This window comes from Lagopus leucura, unplaced genomic scaffold (assembly GCF_019238085.1).
Source record: "Lagopus leucura isolate 7727_CA_CO unplaced genomic scaffold, USGS_WTPT01 Super-Scaffold_73, whole genome shotgun sequence".
Classification (NCBI taxonomy): Eukaryota; Metazoa; Chordata; class Aves; order Galliformes; family Phasianidae; genus Lagopus; species Lagopus leucura.
The window spans coordinates 64814235-64827920 of NW_024962252.1; the positions used below are offsets into that span (position 1 = coordinate 64814235).

Sequence of the window (13686 nt, forward strand, 5' to 3'; positions counted from 1 at the left end):
GCTCCATTACACAGCTATTCTGGTCACATTAATTTGGATAACAGTACAGCTTTCACGTCTGGAAAAAAGAGAATTCAGAGATCCCCTCCTTTAGGAATATGGAGCTCTGGCCTGCTTTTCACAATAAAAAGCTGTGTCTTCAAGGTCTTCATAATCCCCTCATAAGTACAGGCATCTGACTGTTGTCAGACAAAAAGGATGAAGGGCTCCAAATTCTGCCTGTACAGGACTTGCAACAAGAAATGGAACTGTTGTGAATGAAATATGTCTAGCTCCTGCCCCAGCATTTACCATTCATTGCCTTTGGTAGCAGTGGCTGCTGTTTCTGCTTTACTCTGTTATTTACTGAACACAGTATAAAGCTGAAGACTCTTGGAATAAAAATCTACCCAGCCCAGAATTTTTGATGACATAAAATTATTAATTCTTTCATGCCCTTGTTTAATTTGCTGAACAAGGAGAGGATACTGGCCACTGTGACTTTTAACATACCGATATATTCGAAATGGAGTTACTGGAAGGGAACAAGAACCTCATTCAGAAAGGAGATGTTTATGGAAGCCATAATCTAAATTTAATTTCTGAAATGCAGGTATCTAAACTATGGAGCCTGGGAACTCCTGCAGTGGTTGCTTGGTGCTTTTTGTTGTCTGTTTGTTAATTTTAAATCCAAAGCATTCTTAAGGCACCTTGTTAGATGACTCAAGACAAAGCACTTTCTTAGGGCTGTGTGCCATAGACTTTGGAGCATAAGCCTCTCTGTTCTTACATGCTGGACACCTTATAATTTCAGTGGAATGAGTTAAGCTATAAAGTACGATGTAGAATAATATTTCTTTCAATGATTAAATAGTTACCAAAATTCTCAGAAGTGTTAAAGAAGGTCTGACTTTTAAATCTAAAATGTAGATATTTGATACTTAAGTAAAGGCTGGGAAGGGGAATTTCTTCAGGAGCGATGACAGCAGAGTTCAGATTTCCAAACTGCAGTTCAGGCAGTAGTGTTAAGAGTTGCATCACCTCGTGATGTTTGTTCCTCATAAGAGTAAGTATATTGCCCTGCTCACTGCATTCCATAATTAGACTGGAAAAAAAAGAATCTTCAGCTCTGCTAAGTTTTGAGCAGCGTGCTGATGGGACCTTGTTTAGCAAGGGGAGTCAGTCACTGGAACAACTTACCCAAAATGGAGGTGAATTTTTCCTTCTCTGCTGTGAATGAAACATCAGCCTTTTAAACCAGAGGGTATTTTTTGCCACTGCCATTAGTGGCTCTTACTTTTTGCTGCCTGGCTCTAGATTGGTGAGTCGTTTTGTTTTGTTTTTTTTTTGTTGTTGTTGCTGTTCTTTAAATCCATCTTTTGAGCTACACAGTGCTTTTAAGAGAAATAGAGAAATTTTGTGATCTGTGTTCAGCAGGAGATCCTCAATGGTTTCAACAGTCATTTCTGGCTTTTGTGTTCTGAGACAGTCCTAAAGAAATGACTTGCCTGTCCCAAATATGCACTGAGAAAGCAGTATTAGCAACTGAAGTTAGCTTCTGTGTTTACTTCAGAGATAAAAAATGTATTCTCTGGTCTTACACTAGTAAAATATTTGGAAAGCCTTGACAGAACTGTAACAACAAACAGCATTCACCATTCCCCTGATGGGCTAATTTTACTAATAGCACACATTTGGTGAAAATAACCTCTGATGTAACAGCAAGATTCCAGATGACAACATTAGTGCACCTGCAGGTTTTAATTGGTGCAAAAAAGAGGGGACTGTGAGGTACCAATTATTTTCTCAAAGCCTGAGAATTGAGGACATTTTTGGCAAGGAGGCTTGTAATCCAACATAAATAGCACACAGTGTGGAATAACAGGGCCTGTATTATTTATCATGCATTAGACCATTTCTGACTTGTAATACTCTGAGAAGGCTGAATGAGAGGTGAATCTTCAACACTGGACCAACTGCAAAGTTAATTATAAGTAAGATGTCTGTCTTGCAGATTTCAGGTTGTACAAGCAGTAGTGAAATGCTGTAAATACCAGCTCCCAGTCCAGGGAGCAATCTAAAAATGGCAATAATTGGGTAGTTTAAAATAAAGCATTGATGAGATGATGCTTATTACGTGCTGGAGGATTTCACTGATAATCCTAATCTTCTACGAGTTGCATAGAATTCAGCTAATCTTTAACTTAAATTCCCCAGCAAGAGAAGTGCAGTCACTTGAGTTGGAACCAAATGCTACTAATAGCTCTTTAAAAATGCAGGTAGCATTGCAGAGACTCCAAGAACTTCAGAGTTTTAGACTAAGAGTACCTGTCTGTCTTAGCAAGGGATAAAGAATCCCAGTGGTAGGTAAGTGCTTTCGATAATGTTTGTCTTAAATGCCATGAATGTCAAAATTTTCTGTGTGCAGAAACAAGGTGAGACTTTTTAGTGGCAGCTCGAGTTCCTTACTTGTACATGTATGTATGTGTACATATATAAAACCTTTTTAAACACTTCAAAATAGAGGGACGTGCAGGACTTATGGCATTTGTATTTTGGGATGAACTTACTTTTGGGAATAGCGCCCATCACTGTTTGCTTCTTGCTTCCTGTGGTAGGAACCAGCTGGTCTGAAGGCCACACTGAGGGCTTGCTGGCATTCCTGGTGGCTGTGAGCAGTTCTGCAGCTTCCAGTTGGCTTTGGTAAAGTGCTACTAACATCTTCTGGCCTGCTCTGGGCATGTTTCGCCCTTAGGATTTTCTCACTCAGCTTTCACTGTGTGATGTGAACAAGAGCTCACCAGTGAAAAGAGAGTTTAGGAAAGCAAAATGAGGGCAGGTGGTGAATGTCCCACACTTTATAACACACACACACATAAGGGCTGAAGTGCTGTACCTGTGCTTGTTGCACCATACAGTTGTCAACCTCCTGCTTGGAGCTTGCTGTACTTGCTGGATGTGTTCCTCCCTGCTCTCTCATGTTGAGGGGCTCGTCAAGGCAGCATGGATTAAACCATGCCATGTTTCTCTTCAGCAGCAGTGCTATTGTCTGGGGACAAGCTGAGCAGCAGGTGGGGGCTCCATCTCATCATCCCTGCTGCCATCTCTATGAAAGAACTGTATGTACTGACTGCTCTGGTGGACAGATTTCTTCCAAGGAAAAGATGTGTTAAATGTATCTTCCATCACATACTGATGTAGAATAATTAACTGGGTTTGTCTCTACCTCATGTTTTTTAGAGTCAGTACAACCTTGTACCCGGTTGCAAGTTTTATTTCTAACCATCGCATGTGATAATTCTGTGGGATTGGACCACATCTAAAAACACTTCACACAGCAGCAGTTTTAGTAACATCAGCCCTGCTATCTCCAAAATCATGTAGAAATGCAACGTTGAGGAGAGTTTCTGCTGCCATCTTTGGTTATTGTTTGTTGTTGTTTTTTAATTGATACTATTAGTAATGGCCCCTCTTCTGCTTTTCAACCTGCTGTGCTACAGTGACACCTTTAGCAAAAAGAAAACCTGTATTAGGATACTAAAAGAACTCACTTCTGTTTGAATCCCAGTCTTGCTTGTGTGCTGTGCCTGCACGTGGAAGTTAGGAGTTGCCTGTTCTGGCAGCTGCCCTGCACAGCAGGAGCCTGAGCCTCATTGCACCTCGTCTCCTCCAGGCCCTGGTGGATTTACCTCAGACAGGAACTGTGAGGTGGTTGTTTTTCTTAGGGTGCAGAGAGGCCATGGATATGGGTGAGTCTCTTGAAGAAGTGGTGATGGTGGAACGTGTCACCATTGGTGTCAAGTGAATGCAGCCAGAAGAAGGGCAGCTGTTTCTCGTGTGGTTTAGTTTGCTTGAAGTAGATGCACAGAATAATTTTGGTTGGTTGAGACCAACAGAGTTGTTTTTGATAGAAGTTAATTCAAGTTTTAGTTTGAGATTTCATAATAAGCCTGGGTGAGGCTAACCTGGGAAAGCTTAGTGCTTTCTGCAGCTATTTGCCCCACTTCTGCGCATAACAGCCCAGAAGGACAGTGTTGGTGGCTTATCCCAGGAGACTGCAAAGCCCCTAAAGGAGAAATAGGGCTGGTGCCTGAAACTGAGAGTCCCCCACCTACACCCATAACTTCTTTGTCCTGTGTAATGAGTGCCAAGCACACTGCCAGCAGGGTGGTGGGAGAGGTCGTATGTGCCAGAAGTGGTCAGAAAGGAGCAGCTGTATTCAGGTTGTTCTTCCACATCACATGTGGAGGCTGCAGGAGGCAGCAGCACGGCCTGAGCTACACTGATGGCTGTGTGTCTCAGGGAATACATGGTATCAATCTGCTTTTGCGCCTGTAAACGCAAGCAGAATGTTGCTTAGATTATGCTGAGCATTATAAGGAATGAATTTGTCAAGATCTACATGAAAGAAAAACAATAGATTTCTCCATTGCATAACAGGTAGGAAGTGAAAAGAATTCAAAATAAAAGAGGAAATTGGAAAACTGCTGCCACGCAAAGCATATTTGGATGGTTTTATTTTCACTTGCTGTTATTTGGTTCTACTGCTTGTCATCTCAAGTGTGGCACGCTAGGAAGCTAGAATGCAACAGTGTATCATCTAATGCCAATAACTCTTAGGTGGGGCATCTCTCGTTAAAGCTTCCTTGTTAACCGGGACAGCCTGGCTGCACATTATCATGAGGAGAATTAGAAACAGTCCGTGGTAGTTACAGTAAGAGGGACAGCAAAACACAGATAGCTGCAAATTTTTTAATTAAAAAAACAAAACAAAACAAAAAAAAAAACACGCATGTGTTTATGCCCTATGTTACATTAAGGATTTGTTGTAGCCTTCTGGCTTCCAAAACAGTCATGCATTCCTGTAAATCAGTATTTCTCAAACTTTGTGAAAGCACAGTCTCTCTTTTTGCTTCATCTGTCTTTATGCAACTGTTAAACTGGCAGCAGCTCAGTTTCTCTGGGGGAGGGAAATTGGAGCTCTGTGTAATTACTGGCTACATGTGTTTATGGACACTGAGCTGTGTCCAGCAATTAAAGGCATCGAGCTGCTCCCTGCCCAATACAAACACAGACAGTAATTACAGCCTGCTTTGCACTTTGCTGTCCTCGGGGAGAACTCTCCCGGGCCCTTTTGCATCTCCCAGGAGGGCTGGTTGCCTGCAGTTTGAGAAACACTGTCGTAAACCAAACAGGAGCATGAGATTATACCTAAGAGCAGCTGTTAATAGAGAGCTGCTTTCTTTGCAAATAAGGTGCACCGTATGCTTTGTGAAGGCTTTCCATGCACTGGCTACTTTCTTTCTTGCACTTGACTTTTATTAATGTGTTAGCAAGGTTCGTTCACACAAAGTTTCAGTATAGCTGCATGCAGTATATCAGTCTGCGTGATGCTATGTTGCTATTCATAATTACCACCTGCATAACGTGTTGGAGGAAAATAAAGAGATTTGCTGTTGGGGAAGAAAAATCAGATTTATGTCTAATGTTCCAGCACACGTTGTACTGTCCTTGTACATGTTCACTGCTTCTCTTCAAAGCTGTCTTTTGTTATACATTATATATCAAATGCCAATTAGTTTGCATGCAATCAGCTGTCTAGCTATGGCAGGAAAGGTGTCTCGTGTGCTTTTCACTAAGTTGTGTTAGTATCTCCTATTGTATTCATTCATTCACCACCTGTTACACTTTATTTTGTCACCACTAGTGGGTCAGTGCCTCTGCATGGGAAGGAATGTCACACAGGTTGTGTTCATTGCTGTGGGATTTACAAGAACCTGAGATGAAGTGGCACCATGATTTTTAGAACATCTTCCAACCCTACCCATGCCAAAAGCCTTTAACTGAAGAACACGTGCCCTGTCATATTCCTGCTTAAAAGTTAGAAAAATAAACGTTTGGAGGTTACGTGTTAAATCTGAAAGAACATAAACCCACCTGCAGCTCCCTGACTTAACTCTGTCTTGAATTCTGAGAAACGCGTGGCCCTCGCGCTACCAATAATCCTTACTGCTCCTCAGACAGGCTTTGCTGGGAGGCTGTGTCTTCCAGGGCCATGTCTTCCTGGCTGGCCCTTCGGCACTCCAGGGTCTGACTCATGAGTATGGCATGGGACAGCCCTTGCTCTCGACGCGGTTTCGATTCTGTCGCATCAGTCGCATCGCAGGTCTCGGTGAGCTGCTGCAGAGGGAAAGAGGAGTCAGTGAGCTCAGGAAACAGAATGTAAGTAACACTTCAGGTTTTTTTTGAAGTGACGGGTGAAGAAGTTAAAAATTGATATAAGAATGTCGTTCTGTGAGACTGCATGGGATTCTTAACATGCATAATTCACAAGGGACTTCTGAAGACTGAACAGGTATTTGTAATGCATACATTTGGAAAGAAAAGCAGAGGAGCTAGAGGTTTAGTGCCACAGATGTACAAGCACAGAGAGCTGTTAAGTACTTTGGATTGAAAAGGACTTCTGGAGGTCATCCAGTCCAAACCCCTGCTTCAAGCAGGGCCAGCTTCTAAGAAGTGAAATCGGGTTAGTCTGGGGCTTGTATAATACACCAAATTTTAAATCCAACTCACAAAGGAACTTTTGCCGCAGAACTGGAATGCAATTACCAGCCTGCAAATGTTATGCACACCGTCACCTCACTGTAACAACTCCGTCAGTATGAAAGCTTTCCAGAACCACGCTGTATTAAGGTGTAAGTCAGATACCTTCGTAGTACTTTCAATCAAATAGGTGCCTGGACTCAGAGCGGTTACTTTTTGGCCAGAACTCACCTCATCTAAATGTAACTCTTGAGGTGTATCATTCAAGGCTGTCAGTGGTTGGCAGAGACTGATGAGTCTCCAAGAGGAAGATTTCCTCCTGACAGCAGTAAGGATGCGTTGGATTGTCCTCTCTGCTGAGTACAGAGGCAACACCTCTGTGACCTACTGAGACTCCATACCCAAATGCCACGTCTTAAAGGTAGATGAGGTGAATCACTTCACTGTTACTCACAACTGCACACATGCTGAATGCTTACAAATTACCTTGGAAATTGCTGAGAGTTGGCATTGTGCCCTGTCGCCTGATATGTTCAGCTGTACACATTTCTAATGCTTATTAGAGTAATAAGCATTACTTATAAGTAATAAGTAAAAGGATAAGTAATCCTGCTGAAGCAGGATTGGACCCAGGTGAGTAATATTCAGTCAACTTCTCTTGAAACTAATGGCAAAACCTCATGAACTATACCATACATGGCATTTTTGGGTTGAGAGCAAAATACACACAGACTAGGGAGCTTTTTTAACTTGTGATTTAGAGAAGTCTTTGAAAATTGGGGAAGTTATATACAATTTAGAATATTAGAAGAAAAGTAGTTTGGACTTTCCATATCCTCAGTTTTCCTGTTCACAGAATCACAGAATGGCCAGGGTTGGAAGGGACCTCAAGGATCATGAATCTCCAACCCCCCTGCCACATGCAGGGGCCACCAACCTCCCTATTTAATACTAGACCAGGCTGCCCAGGGCCCCATCCAGTCTGGCCTTGAACACCTCCAGGGCCGGGGCATCCACAACCTCTCTGGGCAGCCTGTTCCAGCACCTCACCACTCTCTGTAAAGAACTTACCCCTGACATCCAACCTCAACCTTCCCTCCCTCAACTTAAAACCATTTCCCCTTGTCCTGCAGTTATCTACCCTTTCATAGAGTTGATCCCCCTCCTGTTTGTAGGCTCCCTTTAGGTACTTAAAGGCTGCACTGAGGTCACCTCACAGCCTTCTTTTCTCCAGGCTGAACAAGCCCAGCTCCCTCAGCCTGTCTTCGTAGGGAGGTGCTCCAGTCCCCTGATTATCTCTGTGGCTCTCCTCTGGACCCACTCCAACAGCTCTCTGTCTTTCTTGTACTGGGGGCTCCACACCTGGACGCAGTACTCCAGATGGGGCCTCACAAGAGCAGAGTAGAGGGGGACAATCAGCTGCCTGTCCCTGCTGGCCACCCCTCTTCTGATGGAGCCCAGGATACCATTTTTTGCTGCCAATTTCACTTCTATTTTGATAGGCCAAATCCCATAGTCAGTCTTAATTATGTTGTCAGTCAGCCTCTAGTTGCAGCCCTGCCCTTTATCTCTGATTCATCTTTTCATATTACTGCTCTTTAGAGGTAAACATTTCAAAATACAGGAAAGCAGCCCATGGCCATCAAAGTGAAAGAAATACATTTCAAGAGACAATGAAACAGTAACACTACTACGTCCCTTGAATTTTCCAGGGCAGATGAATTGAGGGGAACTGAACTGGAAGCCTACTGGGACGAAGGCTGCAAGTTATTTCTGTGTTCTGTTTTTCTGTTAGAAAATGCTGATTCACAGACTGTAAGCTTTTAGTTTCCTTTTGGAAATACTTCCTACAGACTTCCTTTGCCTAACCCTTTCAGCGACAAGGTCCAAAGGTCCTGGATTGCATTTCAGGTCACAGAGGGTAACAGAAAAAGTGCAGTGGGAGCCATTCATTTTTGTACAAATAATTCAGTCCTGGGTAAGCAAGCAAGAAAGGAACTGCTTAGTCTGCTCATGATAGTACTTATCACCTAAAACTCAGAACTGAGTCTCTGGTCTCAGTGAAAAGAAAAGGCACTTTGCCCCAGGCTGGATTCTAAGGTATGTTTTAAACAGCCAGCTTACCCTTACTAACGAATCCATCACTTGTAACACACACATGCAATCTCAATTTCATTGCGATGCAAAATTTAAATACCAAAATCTAGAAAAGACTGTTTTCTGGACGTGAGAAAGAAGAAACCAAACAGTGGTGAAGATGTTACAGGGACCTGACAGTGAACAGCACAGCAGCTCGTGGTCAGCGCTGCTGTTAGGGCTTCAGCCTTACCCGAGTTCCCTGACTTGCTGCTCTAGCAGACGGACCCATGGCGATGTTCATGCTGCTGGACGACTGCGTGTCACTGGTGTTACCTCCATCTGCAGCTGAGAGCCCAGAAATCACCAAAGCACTTGAAAAACTTCTCTTGCCGAACAGCAGGCTGAGAGTGGAGCTGGTGGACGAGGCCAGACTGGACCTGAGCATCGCAGCAGCTCGGTCCTGCACAGTCAGCTGGCCAGCAGTGGGAACGGCAGGGGACTGAGAAAACACAGACGTGGCCGAGTTGTGGAGTGACAGCTGGCTGCTTGAGAGCCGCTGGGCGATCTCATGGGCAGATGTAGATGTCTGCATGAAAGGCTGGCGGCTTTCTGCGATTGGTCCAGAGTGACTTGAAACAGGGGGCCTTTGGTTTAAAGCAGCGTGTGCCTGGACAGACTGACTCCTGTGTTTCCTCCTGCCTTTAAAAGAAAGAGTAATAAATATCCTTAAATGCTGCCTGTAGTGGCATCCTGAGGAAATCCATGCTATTGACAATGTCCTGTGCGCATATATTACTGTTGGCACATGAGTGTGGGATTTATCACTAAAAGAAGCCTAGAATCACAGGCACGAGAAATTGTTAAACCCAGGAACCTTTCTTTTTTCTCCACTGTAGTGGTTCAGCACTGGGTCAGGAGAGAGGAATTTGGGCCAGTTCTGCCATGCACATCCTAAGCTGCACTGTGTGCACTGTTCAAGCACAGCATTGCTGTGGCTCCACTCTCCCCTGATAACCACACTAAAGGAGGGGATGCTGACTGTCCACCTTACATCCATCCTGTGCAGCATCTCGGCGCACCACTGTTGTACACAGAGCATATAAACTATTCTGCTGTCTGTGCAACTTCTATCTTCCTATATGTATACCTTCTCCACACACTTTTTAAAACATTTACATCAACTATTGTAATGCAAACAAAGCATTTCCGTATTTCTTATGCTTGTATATATGAATTGGCACAGAATAAAAAGTAAACCAGCTTATAGGCCAGTGAACCCAACAGGTGGCATGCAGCAGGTTGGCACTACAGCTTCCCACAGAGTTTTTGCTTCTGCAGACAGACCAACTCAGGCTTAGGCAGCCAACACCCAGTCACGTGAGGCCCTGCCTGGCTTTTCCTTTCCAGGAAACTCAAGACACTAATATGAGCTGATGTTTGGATTTTCTAGCTATAGCTGTGGGGTAAAAGGCTAAAGGCAGAAAACCTGTTGAGATCCACCAAGGAGAAGCAAGTCTGGCAGGCATTTCCAGGTTGGTGGTAATAATACCAGAATTATGGAGGGGAGGGAAGCACTGGAAACCCTCCAAATACTGAAGTGCTGCAGCACAAAGCAGCATACATCTCACACTGTCTCAGTGAACTATGATTGCTGAATTCAAGGATTCCAGTGACACAGAATTTCACACCCAAGCTATTTACACCTTATAGCCATTTTACACCCACAGGTCTGCCTTCCAAGGCTGGGATTACCCCAGTTTTTCAGATTCTGAAGCAAAGAGAATTGAGGCATCCTGACACAGAGTCAGATGGCAGAGCTTGGTCGTAACCTCTCTGCAGCCATTCAGCTGGTCTAAATCCTTGGTGGTTTGGCAAGCACCAGACACTTTTCCATCCTGTTTACAATATATCATTATTTCTACTGTTACACTCAGAGCAATAAAAAAATAATTTCTGAAAATGACATGTGGAGCAGCATCCCTGACAATGAAAGCCTTGTAGTCCATGTGAGCAGTGGGACAGATGCACGTGGCTCTCGCTGCAGCTCTCCTATGTCTCTGTGCTCCAGCTGTGACCAACAGGCAGACACTGGCTGTGAGCTGCGGGCTTTTAAGGATCAGGGGTTTCCTTAAGCAAGTGCTGTGGTTTCTACATCTGATGGTCATTTTACTAAGTTACCTTCTTAAATGAAAAGCATGGATTGGAACCGAGGGGCTGCGGTGCGTGTTTGTGCAGGGGCTCATGTGGCCAAACATCTGTTTGTGATTTACGCTTCCAAGCTGACCGCTGCCCAAAAGCATTCAGTGCTCATCCCAAATGCAGTGGTTAGAGCACTGGACAGGGGACCACCCGTATCTGCACAGAAATAACTCTGTCCCTGAAAGCAATTAGGAAACAAAGGCTGTTCCGCAAACCGCATCGTGAAATAAGGATGCTCTGGAACAGAACCCCACACGTTCCCAATGCTCCCCATTTTTGTCACGCCTTTAAATAGGGCTTCAAACACATTTTGTAGACTCAGTGGCACTGGGCCACAAAATGAAATATGAAATATAAAAGCATGAAACGCACTCAATTCATACACTGTGAGACTAGAAGGGATCACTGCCATGCTATGTAACATGGGCTGAAGATCTTCCTGGAACTAACTACTTTTCAGAAATGCATCCAACGTTTGCAGTCATGGAGAATCTATCTTAATCTACAGTTACTTGTTACTCTATTTACTCTCACTGCTAAAAAATGACCACTTCAAGTTAGAATTTGTTCAGCTTTGTTGTACCTGCTACAGTCTGCTACAACCAGCTGTCTTTGGTCACCTGCTGTTGCCCAGGTAAGTACTGGCAGACTACGATCAAAGCAACTTTTACAATATGAATTGTTGGAAAGCTTCTAACCTTTCCCTACAGGACATCTCCCAGATTTTTTATCTTTTTTTTTTTTTTTTAACCTCCTTCCAAATTATACATGTTTTTAAATAAGGGCACCAGGATTATGCATGGGAGGCCACCAGTGTCCTGATGCACAGTCAGACTAACACAGCTGTGTTGGTCACATCTTTTTTAAGATCTGACATACAGTGAGTTTGCTGCTAGTGCTCTCGTACAGCCTCACGGTCCTGATACTTCCTGAAGATCAGACAGAGCTGGCTTCTTAACCAGCTCTTTTAAAAACCATCTTGAATGAGAGCTATTTGGATTTGTTCGATTAAGCACATGGCTTTGATAGCTGCTCCTTAATGTTCTTTGTAGCTGGGAGGATGCAAGGAACTGTTTCATGATCAGACCACAGATCACCTCCATTTTCTTGAATAGAAAACAGACACATTCTTTTCTACATTACTGACAACTCTGTCTTTCTGTAGTGATGACTCAAGACTGCTGTTACAATTTCTTTTGTTTCTAATGTTCTTAGAAAAGAAACAGCACCAAACAGCCTTTATTTTTACTGTTCCTAATGGTGCTAGACAGAAAATTCATTTTCTTTTTCTCTCACCGTCTCTCAGGACTGAATTCTGGTTTACCTTTGCTGTTTTCCATTTCCTTGCATTTGTTGTGCATTTCTTCATTTTACCTGAAAGCCAGGTAGCTTTTCTTAATTAAGTGTGACCACTCTTAACTATGGTTTTCTGGATACCCAATACATCCTTTTAAGCAATTCACAATTAATTTTCATTATTGCACGGTATGCTCGGGATCGTTATTTTACAATTAAGTTTGCCATTCTGATTACTGCAGTGTCAAGTTATAAGTATGCACATGGGGATTGCTCTAAAGCTAGACTTAATTAAAAAGCAGTAGTTATTTTATCCTTACGACACGACTCATATTCACAGCAAGATTTTCTCTGGTCCTGTCCATTATTTTTAATGATGGGTCAAAATGATTTAACAAGAAACAAACAGGTGCTAGATCCCTCTAGTTCTCCTCCTTAAATGACACAGTAATACCACAACTTGTATTGTAAAGTCAATTAATTTGACCTTTCAGCAAATCCCTGTCCCTTAGGGAAGATCTCCCAGTGACCCAACTGGCAAACTTAATGGGTATTCCTAATGTGAAGGCCAGCAGTTCCACCGCGTGAACACATCTGAAGCACTTTTGAATCCATAATTTAATATAAAAAGGGCTCAGCTGTTAAGTGACAGAATGATTGGCAGCATTTAATTTTCTCCTGATAACTGCTCTATTGGCATACTAAGTTACCTGCTATTTGTTTATTCTCCACATGCACTAATGAACAGCCAGACTAATTCCCACAATAAACTGTCACGCTCCTTCTAAAATAATGAAGATTTTTGCAGACTTCTCAGTTCTGCTGTTCCCAAAAACAGTAAGCACAGGCTCACCGTGCAAAGTGAATGGGCATCATATGTGGACTCCCTCCATCTGAATTTCTCATACTGTAAGCAGTATCTCCCACTCCGAAAATTAGACATGAAGTAACCTGACAGTGAAATCTCTGGTGATCCACATGAAACACATTAGCTTTATGCTCTTGCAGTAAATACATGGAAGTGTATCAGCTAAGACATCTCCTACACATGCTTGGTCTCTAGGAAAGCCAAAGATTGGTCTTTCTAAAATTAGTTTTTCACTGGATATGTGAGAGCCCTGAAAGCATCTGCTCACTTGGCCCCTGGTGAGAAAACTACAGAAAAAGACAAGTAAATTGTGCAAATACCTGCACGCTGGTGGGCCTCTTGCGATGAAGGCTGCAACTGAGGGGTTCCATCTCTGGTGTGCTGTGAGCTGCTACTCTGGCTTGAGTTACCTGTGCTGCCAGATGCTCCTCCAGTATCTGCTTCTTCAACGTTGCCTCTGTCATGGTGAGCTGCATGACAGTCCTTACGCATCCTATTTGCATGAACAAACACAGAGGTCAGTCTATATGCACAGAGAACTCCTGCTACCAATGTTAGGTATCCCCACAATGTATAATCATACTTTCTCATACAACTATGAGTCTTTCAGCACTTTATGGCATGGTAAGTTTAGTTGAGACATAACTGTGTGTGATACAAACCAAAATCGTTACCCAACTTTGGAGACTAGGAGAAATGTTATACTGATGTTTAAAGAACAT

The 13686-nt window shown here is 43.2% G+C and overlaps 1 protein-coding gene across 1 annotated transcript in view; it reads right to left on the bottom strand.

The window, feature by feature from the left end:
* Positions 1-4478: 4478 nt before the first annotated feature.
* Positions 4479-13686, bottom strand: part of PCNX2 (pecanex 2) — a 149838-nt gene continuing 140630 nt past the window's right edge. The window contains exons 32-34 of the mRNA XM_042883139.1: positions 13285-13457; positions 8852-9300; positions 4479-6159 (exon numbers count right to left, since the gene is read on the bottom strand). Coding sequence (XP_042739073.1) covers positions 5986-6159; positions 8852-9300; positions 13285-13457 — 796 coding nt within the window. The 3' untranslated portion in view covers positions 4479-5985. The remainder of the gene's footprint in view (positions 6160-8851; positions 9301-13284; positions 13458-13686) is intronic.